Here is a 25,816-nt window from a genome sequence, read left to right on the forward strand (position 1 = left end):
AGGATTCAAACATTATTCAAAATTAATCATATTAGTTAAATGTTAAATAGTAAAACCTAAAATTTTCAAGGTTCATAAAAATATTGAGAAATAGTTAAAATACTTAAAAAACACTAAATAAGTTTAAGCAAGTTTAAGTTTAATCTTCCTTAAAGCCATTCCTCTCACACCACTGGGTTCAGGAACAGGGTTCCTTCAACTTTCAGGCACCTGAAAGAGTCTGGATGAATTCACTCAGCATATTTCTAAACTGATTCCACAACCAGTGGCCTCACTTTCAAGGGCTCTACAGCAAACCTTCTCTGTATTATTTAGTTATTTAGTATTTGCATAGTTTTGTCTTATTTTGCATGCTTGTTAGCCTTTGTAGTTTTTCATTGATTCTTTGTTCTACTGTGAATGCCTGCAAGAAAATGAAACACACACACACACGCACACGCACACGCACACGCACACGCACACGCACACGCACACACACACACTCACTCTTTTTATCTTAACTTACTTTACTCATTCATCCAAAGTGGATGCTGCTGACTCTACCAACAGTTATCATTGATCTTAAACTGAGGATGCATTTAACATTCAACACAGTGGCAAGGCTGTAGTCAAAGGCCATACTGAAGACTTCCTCCCCAAAGAACAGTGATGAATGCAACAGGCTTTAATGCCATTCTAGTAGCTTCACATTTATGACATATATTTTTAAATTCCATATTTTATTTCAAAGATCAAAGTAAATTTATTATCAAAGTCCATACAGTATATGCCACCATACAAAACCATGAAATTAATTTGCTTGCAGGCATTCCCAATAAATCCAATAACCATAACAGAATCAATGAAGGGCTGCACCAACAGGGCATAAACCAGTGTCCAAGCACAAGAAAGAAAGAAGATGTAATAGTAACAATCAATAAATATGAAGAACATGAGAGGAAGAATCCTTGAAAGTGAGCCCATAGGTTATGGAAACAGTTTAGTGGTGGGGCAAGTTAAGTTATCCCCTTTGGTTCAAGAACCTGATAGTTGAAGGATAATAACTGTTCCTGAACCTGGTGGTGAGAGTCCTGAGGCACCTGTACCTTCTTCATAATGGTAGCAGCGAGAAGGGAGCATGTCTTGAGTGGTGGGGAACCCTGAGGATGGATGCTGCTGACCTTCAACAGCTCCCATGTAGATGTGCTCAGTGGTTGGGAGGGCTTTACTATGATGGACTGGGCCATAACCACTACTTTTTGTAGGATTTTCCATTCAAGGGCACTGGTGTTTCCATACCAGGCTGTGGTGCAGCCAATCAATATACTCTCCACCACACAGCTACAGAAGTTCGTCAAAGTTTGAGGTCATGCCAAATCTTCATAAACTCGTAAGGAGGTAGAGTTGCTGCCGAGCTACCTTCTTAATTGTACTTAAGTGTTGGACCCAATACAGGTCTCCCAAAATAATAACACCATGGGATTTAAAGTTGCTGACCCTCTCCACCTTTGATCCCCCGATGAGGACTGACTCAGGGACCTCTGGTTTCCTCCTCCCGAATTAAAAAAATCAGCTCCTTGGTCTTACTGACATTGAATAAGAGATTGTTGTAGCACCAACTTAGCCAGATTTTTATTCTCCCTCCTATAATGCTGGTTCAGCATCACCTTCACCTGTAATGTGCTGCATATTTCTATGTTATGAATGGCAGACCAGTACCTTAACTAGCACCCCATTCTACCATGTCATCTTCATGCATCAGTGCTAATGTGTGAAGCAACAGCAGAATAAAAAGTCTTCGGACTTTTCCAGAGCCTGCTTCAAGTGTTTGAAAAGACAGTTCCTTTGTGGTCAATAATGTTGAGTGCAGAGGGTAAATTTATATGGCCTTAATAAGCAAAATCCAGTTTGGCTTGTCAAGATTGAATGTTAGAAAATTAAAAATGAAATGCTTTTATAATTTAAAAACGCTATTCATTTACAACAAAATCTCTAATCATAATTCCCTGCATTCCATTTGTTATGGTGCTGTCAACTTCAACTGAAGCTAGACAAGTTCTACATTAAAGTTTGTCCTCAAGTGCCTAACTAAAAGTGTCTTGTTATGTATATATAATAAATTTATAAAGGTTTCATGCAACTGATACTCAGAAGAAACTTGGATCATCAGGCTGCCAGACTTCATGGTGGCTTACCATGAAAATCACCGACAATGGCCCAGGAATGTGGCTTGTGTCTACTTCCTACCTTCAGTGGCATAATGGCATGAAGCTCCAGAAGAGAAAGCAGTACTGCACACAAATACAACTGTGAAATAAAAATAATAATAAAATTCAAGATTTATGACTGCCTCGGAATAATATTTATTAAACCTGTACGTTGAAAGTCTATGGTTAATAACTAAACCAGACAATGTAAACAGATGTATAACAAAGGCTCAGAGTTCGATTTATAAGTTTGTTTGAATATCAATGCAAATGTAGGCAGATGCACACAGCCCCTGGAGAAGTCCAACCGTCAAAGGTTTAATGACTGCCAGGTCCTGGTTCAAAGTATTTGTTTGCTCCCAGACAGCTGTAGATTTTACGCTCAGTATATTTTCAGTGCTTGCCTCAAGCCACATAGAACAAGACAAGGCCAATGGAAAGGAGCTGACTGCCGGTTCTTCAATCAGTCCCTGCACAATATTTGTACGCATGCATTGAGCACCAACTATTGTTCACAAAACATAAATATTATTGCTATGAAAGAGCCCGACTACCAGATTGCAGCTGATATCAAACACGCAAGAGATGTAGTTTCCTCATACTTTTTCCACAGCTGGAAATCTCTTTAAAAGTAGTTACAAGATTCCATTCAGCTAACTGTGCCAGGTTTTTTAAAAAAGGTAAAAACTTCTCAATAAGTTGCCTACCCTTTACCCATAGCTCTGTAAATCTTTATTTTTAAACATAATTTCCTTTAAAAGTTATTAATATATTTATTTCCAATTCCTCACAGTCATATGCCTTAAACAATAGTTTCCTAAAATTGATAGGTAATAGAAGAATATTTCGAAAGATCTGAAGTATGTTTACTATCAGTGCTGTACGTATGCAGTATACAACCCTGAGATTCTTCTTCCCAGACAGCCACTGAACAAAGAAACACCATGGAACCTGTTCAAAAACAACATCAAACATCCAACACGCAACAAAGAAAGAACATGGTGCTCACACAGCAAAAAGCACACAGAATATAGAACATCAAAACCACAGTTATTGAAACAGTCTAGGACTGGTCAGTTCAGTACAATTTAGCACTGTGTCATTTGTTGACAGGAGGTCACAGAGCCACTCCACTCGATCAAAATCGCAGAAAATAGCACAACAAGAAGAGAAGCTAGATACCAGAAACATATACAACATGGACTGCACAGTCCAACCACAAACCGTGATGACTAAACCTTGCTCAAGACCCAAGACTCCTGCACCATCGAGCGAGAGGGAGAGAAAGAAAGTCCTGTCAAATGCAAGCACCCTCCTCTGGGAGCAATAAACAAGAGCGAGGGAGAGGCCAGTCACATGCAGGCAACTTCCTCTGGCAACAGCAAGCGAGAGGGAGAGAGAGGCAGCTCACACACAGGCAGACGGCGCCGAACACCCACTCGCCTTCCGCTCTCATCCTCATTGATCTGAATCTTGCTCAACTCCTCAGCCAGCAAGATCAAATCCATTTCTTGTCAACCATGGGCTTGCGCTTCATCTCCAAGCTTCTTGGCCTCCAGACTGCACACTCTATTCGAAACCTCACTGGAGGCCCTCGGAGACAACAAAGCGCCAGATTGCTCAATCAGCCTGAAATACACCATCAATACATAGGCCACAGGTTCCAACAGAAACTGAATCACATTTGAAGGAAGAGGAAGCAATAAAAGAAGTAGCTTCTTGAACTGTCTAAAGGACGTCACCTTTGGTCACATCATTCGCTGGCGCCACCTTCTTCAGCAGATTTTGGTAAAGTTGAGAATAATTAAGTTATGATCACCACAATTATAACTGTAATAATTTGATGCACGGTGTAGGCTCAAATTTTCCTCACAGAAACTGCCTCGATCTTTACCAGCAAGACAATGCATGGCAACAGGCCTGCGAGTGTGTGAATGGATCCACACACAGAGCCTGAACTCACTTTGTCTGGAAAATCTAAACCACGTCCCCAAACTTACACTACACTATTGTCTCTCAAAAACATTTTCAGTCAGCAAACGGACTGTGAAGCATCCTGAGCAGCTGCATCACTGCCTGGTTTGGAAATTGCACCATCACGGATCGCAAGACCCTGCAGCGGATAGTGAGGTCAGCTGAGAAGATCATCGGGGTCTCTCTTCCCGCCATCACGGACACCTACACTACACGCTGCATCCACAAAGGAAACAGCATTATGAAGGACCCCATGCAACCCTCATACAATCTCTTCTCCCTCCTGCCGTCTGGGAAAAGGCTCCGAAGCATTCAGGCTCTCACGACCAGACTATGTAACAGTTTCTTCCCCCAAGCTATCAGACTCCTCAATGCCCGAAGCCTGAACTGACACCTTGCCCTACTGTCCTGTTTATTATTTATTGTAATGCCTGCACTGTTTTTGTGCACTTTATGCAGTCCAGTGTAGGTCTGTAGTCTAGTGTAGCTTTCTCTGTGTTGTTTTTTTTAATTACATAGTTCAGTCTAGTTTTTGTACTGTGTCACGTAACACCATGGTCCTGAAAATCATTGTCTAATTTTTACTATGCACTGTACCAGCAGTTATGGTCGAAATGACAATAAAAGTGACTTGACTTGAAGCTCAAATACCAATAAAAGTTAAGCAATTTGTACCTCAAGAACAGTAAAAAAAAATTAAAAGATATATAAATTGCCCAAAGCTTACCTCTGTCTTTCACAGTTAATGCTCTTGCTGTGTAATTAAATACAGGACATTCTGGTAGATTTCTTTGACAGATAATGAGGAAATGCTGGAAGTTTACGCTCCAAATTCCAAATTCAGTTTAAAGACTGGGCACAAACCTCCAGGAAAATGCCGAGATGGAACAAACTCGTGAGCCATCCCACTGGAAAATGCTGACAGCTTAGCACATGGCCACCAATGTTTCCCCAATGGTTCTTTATCTACAATCTTAATTGATATTTATCTTCATACTGCAAACACACCAATTACATAGGGCAGCCTATAGCTAGAACTTAATGTATGTGCTAATCAGAGCTCAGACCCTTGGCTTTCCACTTACATGCATCCAAAACAAAAACTGGGAGACTAAATCAGGGTATAAAATATACAGCAAGTTATATAGCAATCAAATTATTGCATGCTTGGTACCACCAATCCCTCCAAAACAATATGAACATGAACACTTTTGGATCTCACTACTATATTTCTGTAAATGCAATTCTATCTTGAAGCAGCTCCTGAAACAAAATCAGAAATGACAAATCATTATATTAATGACCAGACAGATGGGCATCAGCATCATTCAGAAATCTTAATCTCATAATTTACACAGTGCTGAACACCAGCTCACATTTGCCAAGTCTCTTTCATCCCATATTATCTGATTTATTATGTAAATGATTGGAGGTCAGGCATTTTAGTGCCAAACTGCATGTGTCATTTTAAACAAATGTTTCACGTCCAACCCCAGATCAGAAGTTTGTCATTATATATTGATTCTAGCCAGTGAACATACAGCTATCATAACAGCTTTAGTAAAATAAAATTCATTATGATAGCATTACATCCAAGTCCAATGATAACAAGTTCTTTTGCAATAGTCAGCACCTTCCTTTCACATTTTGCAAAATGCATGTGCTTTTATTTTTGTCTTTACCAAATTACAAAACAATTAAAGCATTACATACAGTTGAACTAAAATCAGTTAATGCTTTTCACTGTTCATATTTTTAATATCACTACAATCAAGGGGACAAGTAAATCCAGAGATTTCAAATTGCTGCTAGCTCCAATTCTACCATAAGAGCTGCATTTTCCAATTTATTACTGCATCCTTCTAGAAGAGCAACTGACAAATCTTTGATTTTCATAATGTCAAAGCGAAGATTGTGAGCCAATTTGATTTTTTCATTAAATGGAGTGAAAATCTAATGTACTATGCAAGAAAGAAACAGTTCACACCCGTCCAAAAAAAGTGTGATAAAGATTTGCTGTAATGCTAAGTCAAATACTCTTGCTGTCTCTTCAAAACAGAAGCAAAATCCAAACCAAACGCAGACTGGCTATTCATTTTGTGAAACACCTATCCCAAGCCACAGGGGTGATCCCCAGCTTCCTGCTGCACATCACATTAATTCCCACTCCAACATAACTTGTTCGTCTGCAGCCCCAACAACAGCTGTACCGAGATCAAATGTAAACTAGAGCAACGACATCTCACTTTCCATCCAGACACTTTGCAACTTTCTGGAATTAAACGGAGACTGAATGATCCAGTCTCAGGTCAAGTAGTCGCTCATCGTTCCCCGTATTTTTATTTTATTTAGAGATTCAGCAAGGAACAGGCCTTTCCAGTCCAATGAGCTGCAACCCGCCTATTTAACCCTAACCTAATCACAGGACAATTTCTAATGACCAATTAAGTTACTACCTTTGGACTGAGGGAGTACCCAGAGGAAACGCACGGGGTCAGAACCAGAAGTGAACGTCATACTTATTTCCTTTCTAACCCAGTTTATGTACAATGCTTTGTTATTGGTCAGTTCTCCTGCTCCTTATATTGCAATCTGTCTCAACCCATCTCTAGGCTTTTGTCTTACACCTACCCTCTGCGATCCTTTGAAAATTATTAACTCTACACTCCCGCTACTCACCCCTCCAATTTCTGAGGGAGAGAACATTAACTCGTTTCTCTTTCCACACTAGCCGAGTTCTTCCAACCCTTCTATTCTTACTTCAGTTCAATATTTCATTTAAAGACTGTCAGAGCAACGGTCCCATTGTGCAGTAGAGCCTCAGCCTAATTTCTGTACTCAAATTAAACTCTACTTTTAAGTTAGGCGTGTGGTACTATTAAACTCCTTTGAAAATAACAAAATTCAACGTAACATACACATGACAGTCAAGAACCTCGGTGTTGTCTCTGTGATAACAGACTTGGCAAGTGCAAAATATACTAACGGTGACTGCATATCCAGTCATATCACTTGCAAATTTGATTGGGTATTTCCTGATACATCAGTTGCACATTAAACCACATCATTCACCATCAATGTCTTGCAGGGAACTGAGATCCTGGTCGCCCAAGAGTAGTCAGTTCCCCTGATACCCCTCCCTAACGCCACTTCAGTCCTCCTGAGATCACAAATGACCATTAAGTATAACTCGGCTTGAGTTTGTGTATCACAAGTATTCGAACTTGCTTCTCTCACACCACAGATGAGGTTGTGTTTAAAACATAGTGCATTAGTTAATGCAAATAAAAAAACACATGTTAACCAATTGCTGGCACAGGCACTAGGTTTTGCAAGTCCAAGGATTAATATTCGATTCCTATCTGAAAAATACGTCAGCTCATATAAAAGTAAACGCTGCTCTTTATAAAACCCAAAGGCCACAATAAAATGCTAAAGAATTCAGAGGCAGCATTCAGAAGGCAAAGGGGATGGTCGATACTTTGGGTCAAGACCACTTCTTATGTAACAAAAGCTACAAAACAAAAAAGTGTTGGAAACATTCAGCAGGTCAATTTGCAAACTGCAAGGAGAAAGAAAAATTAATGTTTTATGAGCAGAATCTTCATCATAGAGGGAAAAAAATACTAATTTTAAAATGCTAAGAGGATGGGGAGCACTGTTCCCTCTAAGCCGCACAGGGGCATGACCCGCATAGTAATTGAAATGTTCCTGCACATAGCAGCTGAAACTTTCTTTTATACCATGTTAATATAAAGTGTCGCACATTTTTCAGGCCATGTAAAAATTCCCTGTTCAAAGCAATGATTGAACAATGCAACTATAAAAATATGGAGGGAGTTGGTGGGAGGGGATAGATAGGACAAAAGGAATACCTCTGTTGGGTTGAGCCCCAATTTAGAGTTCAATCGAGTAAACTTTTAGGGACTCCTGGACGAGGATGAGAGAGGATCTGGCCAAAGTTGATTGGAAGGGGACACTAGCAGGGATGATGGCAGAATGGTAATAACTGGTGTTTCTGGAAACAATTCGGAATGCGCAGGACAGATACATCACAGGGAAGATAAAGCATTCTAAAGGGAAGGTGAGACAACCATGGCTGACAAGGTAAGTCAAAGGCAGCATAAAAGCAAGAGAGAGGGCATATAATATAGCAAAATTAAGTGGGAAGTTAGAGGATTGGGATGCTTTTAAAAACCCAACTAAGGGCAACTATAAAAGACCAGAAGGAGAGAAAAGATGAAATATGAAATTAAGCTGGCCAATAATATCAAAGAGGATACAATAAGTTTTTTGTCATATACCTGTATAAAGTGTAAAAAAAGAATTGAGAGCAGATATTGAACTGTTGGAAATTAATGTTGGAGAAGTAATAATGGGGGACAAAAAAAATAGTAATAAGTATTCTGTGTCAATCTTCACTGTTGAAGACACTAGCAGAGTGCCAGAAATTCAAGAGTGTCGGGGGCAGAAGTGAGTGTAGTTGCTTTTACTATGGAGAAGGTGCTTGGGAAGTTGAAAACTCTGAAGTAGACAAGTTGCCTGGACCAGGTGGACTACACCCCAGTGTTCTGAAGGAGGTAGCTGAAGAAATTGTGGAGGCATGATTAATGAATCATTGGAATGGTTCCAGAGGATTGTAAAATTGCAAATGTCACTTCACTCTTTAACATGGGAAAAAAAATGGAAATTATACACCGATTAGCCTGACTTCAGTGGTTGGGAAGATGTTGGAGTCTATTATTAAGGATGAGGTTTTGGTACACCTGGAGGCACATGATAAAATAGGCGAAAGTCAACATGGTTTCCCTAAGGGGAAATCTTGCCTGACAAATCTATTGGAATTCTTTGAGGAAATAACAAGCAGGGTAGATAAAGCAGTATCATTGGATGTTGGTTATTTGGATTTTCAGAAGGCCTGTGACCAGCTGCCAGAAATTAGGCTTCTTAACAAGATAAGAGCCCACGTTATTACAGGAAAGGTACTAGCATGGATAGCAGACATCTTCAGGGAGTGGCGTCTCAGAAAAGCAGCGTCCATTATTAAGGACTTCCAGCACCCGGGGCATTCCCTTTTCTCACTGTCACCATCAGGTAGGAGGTACAGAAGCCTGACGGCACACACTCAGTGATTCAGGAACAGCTTCTTCCCCTCTGTCATCCGATTCCTAAATGGACATTGAATCCTTGGGACAGTACCTTACTCTTTTTTTTTAATATACAGTATTTCTGTTTTTGCACTGTTTTTAACCTATTCAATATACAGATACTGTAATTGATTGATTTATTTATTATTTTAAAAAACAATTTCTTCTGTATTATGCATTGCATTGAACTGCTGCTGCTAAGTTAACAAATTTCACGTCACATGGCGGTGATAATAAACCTGATATCGATTCTGAAGATTGGCTGACCGACAGAGGAGGCATAGAGTGGGAGCAAAGGGGGCCTCTTCTAGTTGGCTGCTGATGGCTAGACATGTTCATCAGGGGTTGGTGATTGGACTGCTTCTTTTCACATTATATGTCAATGACTTGGATGACGGAATTGATGTCTTTGTGGCCATGCTTACAGATGATGTGACGATAAGTGGAGAGGCATTTAGTATCCAGGAAGCAGGGACTCTGCAAGACTTAAGACAGATTAGAATGGGAAAAGAAATGGCAAATGGAAAATGGTGTAGGGAAGTGTATAGTCATGCACATTCATAGAAGGAATAAAGGTGTAGACTATTTTCTAAATGGGGGAAAAAAGTCAAAAATCAGAGGTGCAAAGGGACTGGAGAGACCTTGTGCAGGGTTTGCTAAAGGTTATCTTGCAGATTGAGTCGGTGGTAAGGAAGGCAAATGCATGTTAACATTCATTTCGAGAGGACTAGCATGTAAAAGCAAGGGTGTAATTTGGAGGCTTTAAAACACCTTGATCAGACCACACTTGGGAGTACCGTGAGCATTTTATGCCCCTTACCTAGCTGAGGTTCACGTGAATGTTTCCGGGAATGAAAGTGTTAACATAGTAGACTCTGGGCCCATAATCGCTGAAGTTTAGAAGAATGAGAGGGATCATTGAAACTGATTGAATATTGAAAGGTCTAGAAGGAGTTGACGTGGAGAGGATGTGTCCTATAGTGGACCAGTCTAAGACCAGAGGGCAGTGCTCAGAATAGAACTTCTTCAACCAGAGCAGTGGTGAACCTGTGGAATTCATAGCCACAGAAGGGAGTGGAGGCCAGGTCCTATTTAAGGCAAAGATTGATAGGTTCTTGAATGGTCAGGGAGTCGAAGGTTACGGGGAGAAGGCAGGAGAATGGGGTTAAGAGGGGTAACGAATCAGCCATGATGGAATGGCGGAACAGACTTGATGAGCCAAATGGCCTAATTCTGTTCCTACAGCTTATGGTCCAAATCAATAAGTGAAACAAGAGATAGAAGACAAAGAGACACACACAGCAGGTCATGCAATGGCAGGCTGGGTTAATGTTACAAATGGATTTCTTGTAGCAAAAATAAGTAATTCTGACACAAACTTGAATTATCTGAAATGGTTCTATTCAATATTGAGTCTTGAAGGCTTCAATGTGCCCAGACAGAAGGTGAAGTGCTATTTCTCACGTTTACGTATATGAGCAGCCACAGATAAACTGGTTACAATGTATGTAATGGAGAATTAAAGTGACAGCCAATTCCCAAAACTTTTGTGGACTGAACAGAGATTTTCTTTAAAGCAGTCGCTAAGATTGCATTTTGTTTCTTCGGTACAGAGGAGACTGCATTAAGAGCACTGAGTACAGTACAAGATTGGAAGAATTGCAAGTGAATTACAGAAACATTAACTGTTTATCTGTCTCCATAAATGCTGCTTGAACGTCTGATCCAGCATCGAGAGCCATGCAAAACAGTACTCATTCCCACTGCTGATAGACCTGAAACTCTGGTAATAGAAGTCCTTGATGGATCACAGTCTGATATTTTAATTACTTTGTACACATCAATAAGTCAACTTCAGATGCCCGCCAGCTATCTATTTACATCGAATGGAAACAAACCTGTATCAATCTCATTGGTCTTTTTCCCATATGATGAACATGACCTGCATGACTCACGATTCTTTCCAGATGCCATGATGTTGCAGTTCTGTAAAAAGGATGAAACATAACATTTCAGAGAAGATAGCCATATAGAAAAAAGTATGTTTTAATGTGCTTTTTTTTAAAAAAAAAGAACTGACATAAGGTTCAGTGTTTTTACAATGACAATTGTTTTTGTTTATCCCAATTTCTATAAAATCACCAACTGTAATTAGAACAATTCTAAAACTAACTACATGCTGGGCAACACACACAAAATGCTAGAGAAACACAGCTGGCCAGGCAGCATCTATGGGAAAGAGTAAACAGTCAGCATTTTGGGCCGAGGCCCTTCATCGGGACTGAGAAGAAAGGGGTAAGATGCCAGAATGGAGGGGAAAGTGGCTAGCTTGAAGGGAACAGGTGAAGCCAGGTGGGTGGGAAAGGTCAAGGGCTGGAGAAGAAAGAATTTGAGAATGGACAGTAGGAGAAAGGGAAGGAGGGGACCCAGGGGAAGTAAGAAGTGAAATTTCAGAGTGGGGATTAGAGGAATGGAGAGGGGGGAAATTGGCACACTGGAAGGATATATCAATATCCATGCCATCAGACTGGAGGGCACCCTGATGGAGGTGTTGCTCCGCTACCTTGAACGTGGCTTTGTCTCAGCACACGAGGAGGCCATGGATCAACACACTGGAACGGGAATGCGAATCAGAATTAAAATGCTTGGCCACCGGCAAGTCCAGCATGTGGCAGATCGTGCAGGGGTGCTCAACAAAGTGGTTCCCCCAATTTACGACCGATCTCACCAAGGCAGAGGAGGCCGCTTCGGGAGCACCAGACACAAAAGACAACCCCTGGTGATTCACAGGTGAAATGTTGCCTCACCCAGAAGGTGAGGCCCTGAACGGAGCTGAGGAAAGAGCTGTATGGGCAGGTGTAGCACTTAGGGTGCCTGCATGGATAAGTGCCTGGAGGGAGATTCATGGGGAGGGAATCACGGGGGGGGGGGGAGCAATCACTGCAGAAAGTCAGCGGGTGGAGGTAAAGATATGTTAGTGGAGACGGTGTAAGTTATGGTGTTCAATGTGGAGTGGAGGCTGATGGGGTGGTAGGTAAGGACAGGAGGGACTCCATCACTGTTACAGCAGCAGGAAGAAGGGGTGATCGTGGAAATACGGGAAAGGGAGAAGCAAGTGAGGGTAGCATCAACTGTAGAGGGAGGGCCATTCTTTAAAGGAGGAGGACATGTCAGATATCCTGGATTGGCAAGTTGCATCCTGGAAGCAGATGCGGCAGAAGTGAAGAAACTGAGAAAAGGGAATAGCATTTGTACAGGAGATAGTGTGGGAAGGGGTATATTTAAGAATCAGTAGGTTATAAAAGATGTCCATTGACAGTTTGTCTCCAGAGAGATCAAGAAAGGGGAGGGAGGTGTCAGAAGTGGATCAGGTGAATTTAAGGGCAGGGTGGGGAAGTTAGAAGCAAAATTGATAAAATTGTTCTGCTCTTTTTTTTAAATCAACAGATCACTATCATACTTCAATTAATCTGTTCCTACAGAAACCCTTAGCTACCACCTGCATTCAATTTAATTGTGTGACTTTATTTGCATAATCAAAGGATCAATAAATTGTCTTCCAGTAGCACACACAAAATGCTGGAGGAACTCAGAAGTTCAGGTGAAGTCTATGGAGGGAAATGAACAGTCATCATTTCAGGTCAAGACCCTTCATCATAATTCTTCCTTTGGATTCATTAATGCATAGGCAGAGGTTACATCGAGGGCTGACAATTAATCACATTTTAATTAAAGAATATTGAACATCTATGCAATCAAAACATTGAATACCAAGAGCTTGAGTGCAGACCCTGAATTTACCTGCCTCCCTGTAATTCAAAGGAAACGTGTCTTGTTTCAGAAGACATTAGTCTGGGATTCTAGTCCTCTATAAAACTTGCAGAGGCTGCAGGGTGAACATCTAGAAATCTTTAGTACATGACAATTTCCCATGCTAAACAATGCTGGTCTGCTCTCAGCACTGGGGGCTAAAGTGATCAGCCTGGAAACCTGTAATCAGGCTGTGTCTGAGCACACCTACTGATACCAACTGCAATTTCAACAAGCTCTTTTCAAGACTGTTTACAGTAGGGCTTTCCCAACTTTTTTTTTACACCATGGACCCCTAGCATGCTGTCGACCCCGGAATGGGAACATCTGGCTTACAGGTACCTTGTTTACAGCTCTGTCTCCAACACGCTCCGACCACAGCAACGCATTACTGGCAACCAAACACCAACAATAGGGTATGGGCTGGATATAGTTGTTTGTTAGAAGGGTGAAGAGAAGGGGAAATCGCATGACAGGATTCGTCCAGAGAATGAGTGGGCTCACATTATTGGGTCCCCATCTCGATTGGATAGCAAGAGAGCATCACAACACTATGAAGCCTGTCCGGAGTGGAATGACACCGCAGGAACTCTATCTGCACCGGCGGGGCGGGCAGCTAATCTCAGTTCATTCACATCAGTGACTTTCTGTTGGAATGGACTCAGGCTCACCACTAGATCCCCGCTTGGTGGGGCTGGGCGCCGACTGAAGATGCGAAAGTCCTGACCCAGCGCACCCTCCTGAAACGGCCGGGCAGCGCCCGCTCTTTGTAGTCGGGGCTGGAGGCAGCGCTCCGCCCGCCCCGCCATTCTCTTCCCCCCACCCCGATCACCTCCAGAAACCTGCCTCTTACCCTTCTGCAGTCGGGATAGCGACGGCCGCCCTGTAGGGGAGAAATGCAAAGCAACAGGTTAGACGGTGGTGGGACACTCGGGAGAGGTCTGATCTTGTCCTGCGAGCAGAAAGCAGACGATACTCACAGCAGCGTCACTCTCACCCACTCGCTCCGAGCTCTCCCCTCCACTCCACTCCACGCACCTGAGCCGGGCAAACAGCGACGTCACCTCCTGGCTTCATAGGGAGGAGCCGCGGAGACCAGCCCGCTCCGGGCGCTTAAATACCCTCCCCGGCGCGTCTCCACCTCGCCCCTTGCTGCCTCTCGGTGTGTTGAGGAAGTGTGATGCGAACCAACGCCGATGGCATCTTCCTTTCCACCCTAATGAAGGGTCTCGGCCCGAAACGGCGACTGTGTTCCCCTCCCGAGTTCTTCCAGCGTTGTGTGTGTAACCTTTTCTCATTCCTTGCTTTTCTTGGGGACCATTTTCTCCAAAGACACCTGCCCAGACAGACACCATGTGCTGCTGGAAGGTCATCGACTGGGTGAAGTAGGCCTTTTGGTCTTCCCGAAACTTGTTGGTCTTCCAGCACGTAAGGAAGTGCTGCAGACTGGTGTCGCTTAGGCTCTGTGGGGAAGGACCACAATCTAGTGTCCTGATTCTGCACACGGAGAGGTGATGAAACGAAAGGGCTGTCGCAATGGTGCTCTGTGTCTTCACCTCCTTCCTCATCACCATCCAGGGGCCTAACCAGAGGCAGTGCTTCACTGCCTCACTTGCAACCCAGTCCACTGCATTCAGTGTCTCTTCCTCTGTGCTGCTGAAGCCTCCTGAGGCCTGGACAACACTGCTTTTGGAGCACTAACCCTCTGTTATCGAGATTTTAGTTTCATGTCATTTTAACACTCCAGTGGAATTCTGACCTGTCTGCCCTTGATCTTCTTGGTTACAGGAAAGGCTGAAATCAAACTGAAACAGCACCATCTCATATCATGTTTGGGTAGCTTACAACCCATTGGTGGTAACACTGAAATTTCCATTTTCAGGTAATCCATACCCCCTGGTGTCCTCCTTCCATGCACATTTGTGCACCAAATTTTCTTACCTCTTTGTACATCTGTCACTGCTCCCCCATCACGTGGTTTCATCTGTCCATCCCTGCCCATCTGGTTCCACCTATCACCTACCAATCACTATCCCACCCCTCCCTTAGGTCCAGTCACTCTCACCTTTCTGATAGAGGGTCTCAACCTGAAACATCAACTTGCATCTCTTGCCTCCACAGATTCTGTTTGACTGACTGAGTTACGTGTTCTGCCTTTTTGTTTCTCCTGTTCAGAGGCATAGCAGGTAAAAGGATTATGGGCTTGGGAGCAAATGGCATTTCTACTGAAATTTTAGAACTTGAGATACAAATCCACCACCATTTTTCCTGTCTGGAGAGAGGAGGACATGCCAAGGAACTGCCACCCATGATGTGCCCTCTTCTCATTGCTATCATCAGGTAGGAGGTACAGGACCCTGAAGACACACTCTCAACATTTTAGAAAAAGCTTCTGCCTCTTCACCATCGTGCTGTGCAGTAACGATCACATACAGTGTGCCTATTTAGAGGCACAGGGAATGTGATATTTACTGCACAGCAATTCCAAGAGAAGTACACGGACAACATCAGAAACAATTTTTGGCTTTTAAAGGCAGTAATTCTGTCACTTGAGAGGGTTTGGCAAGATTTGGCTTCATTTATGACTGCCCAAGAAATTAATCTCTGTCTTATATCTTGGTTCATGATGTCATGTAACTATCATCCTAACCAACGTGTCAATAAAAGAATAAATCACATTACACCCACACTTTGTTAACAAAGTTCACACTGGAATGGAACAAATACAGAATGCAGGCCAAAAGGGAAAATGTTATTCCCTCTGCTCCAGAAGTAGGGTTACCCTAATCTCGACGTTGAACTGCTGTTTCCTCATGAGACTTACATAGATATGTGTTCGAAGGATGAGCTCCATCATCAATGGTTCAGTCAGTGGAATAAGTAGAGGTAGTAGGGAGTCGTCAATTTCAGGGGATTACGGGTTTGCGCCTCTGGTGGATTGCGTCCTCTCCAGGGTGCAAGCCTGGGCCGGGAGATTTGAAGAACCGGCTGTTACCCATGCAGTGGGCTCCTCCTCTCCACGCCACTGATGTGATCCAAGGGAAGGGCAAGTGCCGATACAGCTTGGCACCAGTGTCATCGCAGAGGTTGCCAGAGTGAAGTTGTAAACAACATCAAACTGCCTTAGGGACCCCGACTGTGGATTTCTTCCTCAGGGTTTACTCCCGAAGCCTTTCCCACGGGCGGGTGTGGCCACAAGGCAGCGGAGGTTTAAAATCAGAGTTTTCCTTCTCCAATAGCCCTTATATTCAACAAGTGAAAAATAAATGTCTTTTACAACCTATTGCTGTACAACACAGTATGGAACAATTTAGTTCTGGTAAGACAGCCACTGCACTGGAATGCAGCGGCTTCTATGGGGGTCAACCAAAGGTATTGTCTTTTTTAAAAGTACTCATTGCGATCACAATACCCTTCTGGAAATCAAGTACTGCAAGTCTACCCCATCAGGAAGGACTAGACCTCAAGTGCCAGTGGCACTGGTTTGCAGCCACCCAGGGAGGGGCATTGAGTCAGGACTCCAGCGGAGTGCTGGAGGCAGTGCTGACCCCCAGTATTCACTCAGCGGAAGCAATCATGTTCAACTACAGACTGATGCAACAGTCAGATGAACTCAGGGACTTAGACTGTGTATATCTTTTTTGTGAAAGACTATTGTGTGATTATTTTACTGTTATATATGTGCTGTATGTCCTTGTGCTGTGTATGACTGTTGGTACTGTGTTTCACACTTTGGCCCCAGAGGAACATGGCTTCGTTTGGCTGTGTTCATAGTACTGTTGAATGATGATTGAACTATCCACTGACAATAAGGGACTACAACAAAACCCAGGAAAGTGTGAACAACTTTCCACATCTCAAGAAAAACCTAGTGAAAGAGTACTTCAGGGCAAAATCTATCATCAGCTCCACTGCTATGGCTCAACCTGGGGTAAAGTGTATTTGAAGAGCAGGACTTCAAACTTGGCATAAAATTCATGGTCTACCAAGCAGTGATGCCAAACCACATTTCTAGTTCAGGGACATGCAGCAGGCTCCTCAAAGCAACAGCTCTGCTTTTGCAAAATCTTCCAAATAAGTGAACCCAGCATCATAATTTTCTCCAGCCCCATGTTTCCAACATCAAGTTGCAAATTACACCAACTGACTCTGATGGTCCAAACAAGAGCAAACTCCTGAAGTTAGCATTCAGCGCCACTCCCAAGTGACATCATGCCAACTGTATGCCAAAAGGTCAGAGGAAATGCTACTGTGGTGTTTCCAGAGCCTTGCTGAAACGATGCAACAAATTTACTGACTTGTGGGAATTGCTAGCTAACGAGGGACATGGGCAAGAACTTAAGGGATGGCACTGATAGGCTTTAGTCCTTTCATTGGAAGTACAAAGAACTCCCACAAAACAGTGGAAAGATTGCATTACTTCCCAAACTATCCAACTGCTCATGCATCAAGCATCCCTGACCCAACCTGTTGCAGAGTCTGTGGATCTTACATTGACCTCAGCAGCCACTTCAGAATGCACTGAAGTGGAATGAAAGCAAGTCATCCTTTACCCAAAGGAACTAAGATGATGACTTGACTCTGAATTTGATTTTCTACTATATATACAGGGGTTTGATTGAGCACTGTTTAAATGATTTGGTCAGATATGAAGATCACACTTGTCATAAAGGCTTTGCAGTACTGGTGAAGCTGTGTTTTATTGTTTAATTTGCTTTACTTTAATCCAGACCACACCTTGTCTACCAGAAATATTTGTGGGCAATTGAATAATAGAATATGTCAGCATATTGTTTTGCGGCTTCACCTATAGCATTGGAGAACGGTGAGGTCATACTTTGATCAAAAGCTAAATTTGTACATCCTTTTAGAATGAAAGAACGCTTTGATAATCAAGAAAGAATGAAGTGGAATATTTTAACATCAAAAGTGAATGAATGGAATCTGAAACAATCATGCTAAAGGAAGCATGAAGATTTTTGACTGAAACCAAAAAGACTGACGTCTCTGCCAATTGTTCATTCTTAAGAAAAAAAATCTTCCCTTTCACATGGACTGTAACAAACTCTCCCCTTAAATAAAAAAACAAGTCGTAAGAAACAAAGACAAATTAGAAAAGTCTGAAGAAAATGCATATGTTAAAATTTTGTAGCACATTGAAATGTCAATATTTGCATCTATCCCTCATAGGAGCATATGATTTTTATTAATCCACCAGTTATATGCTTGATATCACCATCCACCAAAACCATTGAAATCACTATCTTCCTTATCAATATTTTGCTATCCCTAGTGACTTTCAAAACTTTTAAAGTTCTTTCTTTCAGCTCTTCTTCGGTAGTCCTTTGGGATTGAAGGTGTCTTGGCTCCACTGTGGTTTTGGTATTGGTATTCTAAAATGGCCAATATGGAATGTGCAGATGGGGCTGATGGGTAGACATGTGACTGCCAACAATCTTTCTCTATTTTGAGCCCAGGAGTCAGTAGAATTGCTGCAGTTCTTCAAGGAAGCTTGAACAGTTCTTTGAACATTTTCCTTGGTGAGGAAACGGGGAAAGGATTTGAAATGAGCGTAGTAGTTAGTGTCACAAACAAGAGAAAAATCTGCAGATGCTGGAGATCATAGTAATCCACTCAAAATGTGGAGGAACTCAGCAGGTCAGGCAGTATTTATGGAAAAGAGTAAACAATTGACATTTCAGGCCAAACCCCTTCATCAGGAGTTAGTGTAACACTAGTATTAACGCAGGTGACCTGGTTTAATTCCACTGTTGTCTGTGTTTCTATGGTTTTCCTGTGACCATTTCCTCTGAGTGCTCTGGTTTCCTCCCACATTGCAAAGATGTATGGGTTAGTGGGTTAATCAGTCACATGGGTGTAATTAGGTGGTGTGGGGTCTTTGAGCCAGAAGAGATTGTTACCATATTGTGTCTCTAAATGAAAAATAAAATAACATGCAACCAGAATTGTCATTGCAGATTGATCACGGCTGCCCTTTGAAATGGAATTTTAGTGTTTGCTTGTTTTTGTCAAAGTAGAGCAGGCCACAATGCAGCACTAAATGCAACAGACCAGATTAAAGGAGATTTGAGTGAACCTCCACTGTACCTGGAAAGGCATATAAGGTCCTTGAATGGTAGTGAGGGGGTGAAGTTGAAATATCTAACATTCCTTTCATGGCAGGGGGAACTGGTGAGCTGGAAAGACTGACCGAACAGGGAGTAATGGAGACAATTTCTTGTGGAAGGCAGAAAGTTGGTGGGTGGGGAAGGATGGTGGAGGAGAAGAGGAGATACGGGTGGTGGTGGGATCCAGTTGGTGCTGGCAGGAGTGTCATAAATTATATGTGCTCGATGAAGAGGATAGTGGGGGTGAAAGCTGAGGACCAGGAGAATTCTATTTCTGTTCCATCTGGGGAGATGGAGACAGATAATCAACATCTCACAAATCTAAACACTTGAGAAAGGCTTTGCCAATAATCCAGCTTTTTCACACTCCTAATTTAAGGATGTGTGATTATTTGATACAAGGAATAAATGACAGTTTGAAATACATTTAAATTAAACCAGTGCATACTTTTGAACTGTTGGCAAATGTTAGAAAGCAACCTGGGTTTGGCACACGGTAAGAAGGCAGTTCAAAAAAATCAACTTTAACATAATAATACAGAAAAACATTTTATTGCAGTGTGGGGCTTTCAAAATCATGGTTTGACAAATATCTCCACCATTTCATCATTTTTCCCCTGACATTGTTATCTCCAAAAAGAAAAACAATTAATAAAGTAGCCTGACAACAGGTCAAGCCTTGATTACTGAGTTTCGGGTTTCCAAAAGTCCCCTTATAACAATGGCAGGCATTAGTGACAGCATTCTTCACAAGATGTTTCCTTGTAAATCTGTGAATTGTGTTTGTGTGTGCATGCGCCCTGGAGCTATTTTTCTGGTTTTAACGTTCCTTCACATTCAGTTATAATTGTAATCTAAGCAGCAATCTAATTCCAAGAAAATTTCAAATAAATAGCTGTCAGATCCAAAAACTGAAGGCAACAAACAAGAAGCTGGAGATCTAAGTTCCTACAGCTCCTTGCTTGTTGCTCCGGATCCCAACATTTGCATTCCTTTTTTTTTGCCAGAAACTGAAATATTGAAATAAGGTTAAGTAATGCCAATTAGCAGAGCAATACCATAAGTGCAAGAGGTAAATCCAGCCGCCCGAGCTCCATCCACCTCAATGGTTTACAGAGCTTTTCTTTAGGCAATTCTGCAGCAACGCTCCATCCACCTCTTCCGGCTTCAGCTTTCCAGGTTGCCAGGAGACGGCCTCAAATACGAACATTAAACGAACAACAAGTATTGACCGCACGTTGGGAAGTTTCTTCGCCGCAGCCTTTCCGGTGTTCTCATCCAGGTAAGGTTGGCCCCAGGGGTTATAGTGAATCCCGATGTTGGGTTCCAGCTGATTCTGAAGACAATTCTCCTCAGATCAGAGTAAGCAACGCCTCTCTTCGAAATCCACAACGCAGTGGAGAATTTTTTTTGTAAAAGTTGGGATTGGCGTGTGCATCGAAGAAGCGAGGTGAGGAAGATGATAAAAGGTCGAGCATGATTATGGGAACATTAATTTTGAGAAATCTTCCAAGCGGCGTTTCATTGACCAGTCGCACCCATGAATTCTGAGGATGTCTGTATGAAACAGGGCCAGTCTGTGACAGTGCCGTCATACGGCAGGACAAAGTGGGTAGTAGCAGTTGAAGTTTAGCTGCAAGTTTTTGAGGAGCTAGATTAGCTGACAGCCCGTTAAAAAGTGGAAGTGCGAGAGATGGTCTTTTGCAAGCCCAACGCCCCCCTCGTCACATTATAGCCAATCATTGCACCGTGGGAAACTCGGCCCAATCATACAGGCTAAAGTCTAGTAGAGACAAAAACTGCACATGGACCTGTACAGTCTCAGCTTGGCTTCCTTAACATTTTACTCCAATACCCCCACCCAGGCGCGATAAAGCACAACAGACTATTTAGCTCCGATATATACTGGACACAAGAAGTCATGCAGTTGCTGGAAATCTTGAGCAACATAATATTGCTTAGGGTTTCCAGCACATTTAGTGTGTGTTGTTCCAGCATCTATAGATTCTCTTGAGTTCATCCAGCAGAAAATACATAGCAGGCCTCTGATATAACTGACTAACTCTGAGCCACTCAAGTCCTGTAACTGGTCTTTAATCACACTACAAGATGCTAGTGGAACGCAGCAGGCTAGGAAGAAGTGCAGTCCACGGTTCCAGCCCAGACCCTTCGTCAGGACTTAATCACACTGCAAACTTTCAGGAGAGAGAGTCCAGGACAGTCCAAGACAATCTCATTCTCCTGGTACTGTTTTTTTACCTCTTCAACACAAAAATATCAATAACCAATTAGCTACAGTTTCAATTGCTATAATCACTGACTTAACATTAACATGTTTAATATAGATAAATTTACAGAATTACATATTCATAATGGCTTCACAGCCAACCAGCAGAACCACTTTGAATATGCAGTGCTGCTCTCTGTTGCAATAGGCAGACACTCAAAATATACCCTTTTATTAAAGTTTTGAAGAAAGGCTTCATGAATATACAACTAACCAGAAGGTTAAGTGCAAAACAAGTCTATCCTGAACTGTGATTTAAGTGGCAGGGATACACCTTTAACAATGTGGAATAACTTTAATCTATTCTCTTTCACTATGTAGTTTCAACGGGACAGAATATAAATTAGTTTCACTAGCCACAAAGTATCAGTTGGAAAAAGGATCTATTTCTTTTCCGCTGTACGTGATGAATAAACTACTCTTGGGCTTTTAGCCAGGTACAGATGTTGATTGTAACTGACATTTCAATGACAAACTTTGCTACATTCATCAGAGATTAACCCTGGGCATGTCCAGTCTGGTATATAACCCTGCTGTTCCTCCTTCCTTATGTAGAATTCCAGTTCTTACATAGAGCGAGACCTTTGTCTTTGTTAAAATTCTTTTCCTCTAGTTTTATTTCAATAGCTTCTATTTCAAACCAGAGGAAAAGAATTTTAACAAAGACAACGATCGTGTTCGAGGTAAGAACTGGAATTTGATTGTAAGCAAGGCAGGGAAGCGGAAACCTGATTGGATAAGGACTAACCAATCAGGAGAGACAGATGACGGGGTATAAATACCACCGGGCTAGCCATGTCCAGTCATCATCCCTGAAGAAGATGGTAAATTTTGTCCTCAAAACTTCCGTTAAAATTGATACCTGTACCCAGCTGGAAGCCTAAGATGAGTTTATTTTTTGGTTGGAAATTAAATTAAATACATGTTTTATTTCCTGAAGACTGGTTCTCAGTTCAGTTATTCCATAATTATGTTATCCACAATGCCATAACTCCGGAATGATTCCTAACAGCCTTATCTGTGAGAAGGGAAACAGAGATAATGCTTTAGGTGAAAGACTTTCTCTTATTAGTACCAGTTTTTCATTTGTTCAATAATATCCAGTTTCTCTGTCCTTTCTATCAACGTGCATAACCTCACATTTACTTATTTACTTCCTGCCAGTTACACTGTTGGCGTTTAGGGCAGCAATGAAGGTCCTCCACCTCTGGGGTGTTCAGAGCTTCCTTCATCGGGCCAGTAGCTTCCTCTCAATGTTCACTACTGCCAGTCATACAAGATCCAGCTGGAAACTCAGGGATACCATCACACTCAGATGTAGAAGGATTCTTCATTGCTATTTTAGGGTTGCTAACCCTGAGCTGAAATCTCAAACCCGGAGGACTGGTGGACCACTCTTAGTCTGGCCTTTACCCTTTGGTCTGTGTGGCATGGATGACCCTACCAAAAGCCAAAGCACAAAGCCCTGACTTCAGCCAACGGAGCTTTCCAGGTCATTGAGACACACAAGCCTCCAAACCCTATGACAAGGTTATAGGCCTCTTGGCGGAACCTCACATTCTGTGCCTTATATTCCTCTTGACCATTTGTTTAACTCTCTATATCTCTTGGCAGACCTCTTGAATCCTCCACACAATTCATTTTTCTACTTAATTGTATCTTTAGCAAAGGTGGATACATTATATCTTGTTTTCATCAAAATTATTGACATATTCATAAATAGCAACTAGTGCCATTGGTTCATCTGAACACTTTTGCATTCTGTGCTAAGCATCCTGTATCCATTGGTCTCCTTTTGATATTGTGAGTATTAACAGCTACGCTTAGTTTGCACTAACTAAAGAGGAGGTTCATTTTTGCTGTAGGAAATACAGGAAGCGAAAGTGATCTGGGGAACAGTGAGAATCACATACATGAGAGAACAGGCTGCAAAGTTTTGGATGTCTTACTAAAGGCTTTAAAGGAGGAAGTGGAAAGAGGGAGAGATAGCCTGTAACAGTACGGAAAGAGGCAAGGAGTCCTTTTGAGCACGTACCAGAAAGCAGTGGGGATGGGCTGCTTTGGGTTTTTGACGTGAGTCCAGATCCAATGATCTGGATGCAATGTTGCCAGATCCACCAGCCTCACTGTGTGCCTAAATGCCAGTGAAAAATGCCAAATCCTATCAATCACCACCAGCCTCAAAGACTATTCAATAAACACCTTTGTTGCTTATTTGCCAATAATCTCAATAATCAGAAAATTGGGTCAAGTTCAGTTATGCAACTTGATCAGAATGTATAAGTTGGGCCAAAGGGCCTGTTTGCCATGTTGTTTTGCTTAACGAATCTATTCTTCATACCAACATGGCCACACAGACATTTAGCATTGCTCAGTGTCTTGTGTGCATAAGATCCTGCATGTTCGTAATTCAACCCTGTTAACTACGTAAGAGGAAGTCGTGGAGGAGTTGTCTGTGGGTGGAAGTTAGGAATAGAAAGGGGTCAATAACTCTACTGGGTGTTTTTGATAGACTACCCAATGGTAACAGGGACATCAAGGAGCAGATAGGGAGACCGATTCTAGAAAGGAGTAATAATAACAGAGTTGTTGTGGTGGGAGATTTTAATTTCCCAAATATTGATTGGCATCTCCCTAGAGTGAGGGGTTTAGATGGGGTGGAGCTTGTAAGGTGTGTTCAGGAAGGTTTCTTGACACAATATATAGATAAGCCTACAAGAGGAGAGACTGTACTTGATCTGGTATTGGGAAATGAACCTGGTCAGATGTCAGGACTCTCAGTGGGAGAGCATTTTGGAGATAGTGATCACAATTCTATTTCCTTTACCATAGCATTGGAGAGGGACAGGGACAGACAAGTTAGGGAAACTTTTAATTGGAGTAAGAGGAATTATGAGGCTATCAGATAGGAACTTGGAAGCATAAATTGGAAACAGATGTTCTCGGAAATGTACAGAAGAAATGTGACAAATGTTCAGGGGATATTTGCTTGGGGCTCTGCATAGATATGTTCCAATGAGACAGGGAAAGGACGTTAGGGTACAGGAATCGTGGTGTACAAAGGCTGTTGTAAATCTAGTCAAGAAGAAAAGAGCTTATGAGAGGTTCAAAAAACTAGGCAATGATAGAGATCTAGAAGATTATAAGGCTAGCAGGAAGGAGCTTAAAAATGAAATTAGGAGAGCCAGAAGGGGCTATGAGAAGGCCTTGGCAGAGAGGATTAAGGAAAACCCCAAGGCATTCTACAAGTATTTGAAGAGCAAGAGGATAAGATATGAGAGAATAGGACTAATCAAGTGTGACAGTGGAAAAGTGTGTATGGAACCGGAGGTACTTAATGAAAACTTTGCTTCAGTATTCACTATGGAAAAAGATCTTGGTGATTGTAGGGATGACTTGCAGCAGACTGAAAAGCTTGAGCATGTAGATATTAAGGAAGAGGATATGCTGAAGATTTTGGAAAGCATCAAGTTGAATAAGTCACCAGGACAGGATGGGACGTACCCCAGGCTACTGTGGGAAGCGAGGGAAGAGATTGCTGAGTCTCTAATGATAATCTTTGCATCATCAATGAGGACAGGAGAGGTTCTGTAGGATTGGAGGATTGCAGATGTTGTTCCCTTATTCAAGAAAGGGAGTAGAGATAGCCCAGGAAATTATAGACCAGTGAGTCTTATTTCAGTGGTTGGTAAGTTGATGGAGAAGATCCTGAGAGGCAGGATTTATGAGCATTTGGATAAGCATAATATGATTGGGAATAGTCAGTATGGCTTTGTCAAAGACAGGTCGTGCCTTACGAGCCTCATTGAATTTTGAGGATGTGACTAAACACATTGATGAGGGTAGAGCCGTAGATGTAGTGTATATGGATTTTAGCAAGGCATTTGATAAGGTACCCCATGCAAGGATTATTGAGAAAGTAAGGAGGCATGGGATCCAAGGGGACATTGCTTTGTGGATCCAGAACTGGCCTGCCCAGAGAAGGCAAAGAGTGATTGTAGACGGGTCATATTCTGCATGGAGGTGGGTGACCAGTGGTGTGCCTCAGGGATCTGTTCTGGGACCCCTACTCTTCGTGATTTTTATAAATGACCTGGATGAGGAAGTGGAGGGATGGGTTAGTAAATTTGCTGATGACACAAAGGTTGGGGCTGTTGTGGATAGTGTGGAGGGCTGTCAGTGGTTACAGCGGGACATTGATAGGATGCAAAACTGGGCTGAGAAGTGGCAGATGGAGTTCAACCCAGATAAGTGTGAGGTGGTTTATTTTTGTAGGTCAAATAT

At 42.2% G+C, this 25,816-nt stretch overlaps 2 protein-coding genes across 3 annotated transcripts in view; one reads left to right on the top strand and one right to left on the bottom strand.

The window, feature by feature from the left end:
* Positions 1–14,133, bottom strand: part of LOC132397816 (bcl-2 homologous antagonist/killer-like) — a 30,497-nt gene extending 16,364 nt beyond the window's left edge. The window contains exons 1-3 of the mRNA XM_059976568.1: positions 14,098–14,133; positions 13,971–14,000; positions 11,206–11,293 (exon numbers count right to left, since the gene is read on the bottom strand). Of these exons, the coding sequence (XP_059832551.1) occupies positions 11,206–11,281 (76 nt within the window). The 5' untranslated portion in view covers positions 11,282–11,293; positions 13,971–14,000; positions 14,098–14,133. The remainder of the gene's footprint in view (positions 1–11,205; positions 11,294–13,970; positions 14,001–14,097) is intronic.
* A 6,321-nt stretch (positions 14,134–20,454) lies between these two features.
* LOC132398516 (polyglutamylase complex subunit TTLL1-like) overlaps positions 20,455–25,816 on the top strand; it is a 43,402-nt gene continuing 38,040 nt past the window's right edge. Inside the window, exon 1 of one of the 2 annotated variants that reach the window (XM_059978092.1) lies at positions 20,455–20,527. The gene's annotated coding sequence lies outside the window, so the exon portion shown is untranslated. The remainder of the gene's footprint in view (positions 20,528–25,816) is intronic. The other variant, XM_059978093.1, reaches the window with a different exon arrangement.

This window comes from Hypanus sabinus, chromosome 8, assembly GCF_030144855.1.
Source record: "Hypanus sabinus isolate sHypSab1 chromosome 8, sHypSab1.hap1, whole genome shotgun sequence".
In the NCBI taxonomy this organism is placed as follows: domain Eukaryota; kingdom Metazoa; phylum Chordata; class Chondrichthyes; order Myliobatiformes; family Dasyatidae; genus Hypanus; species Hypanus sabinus.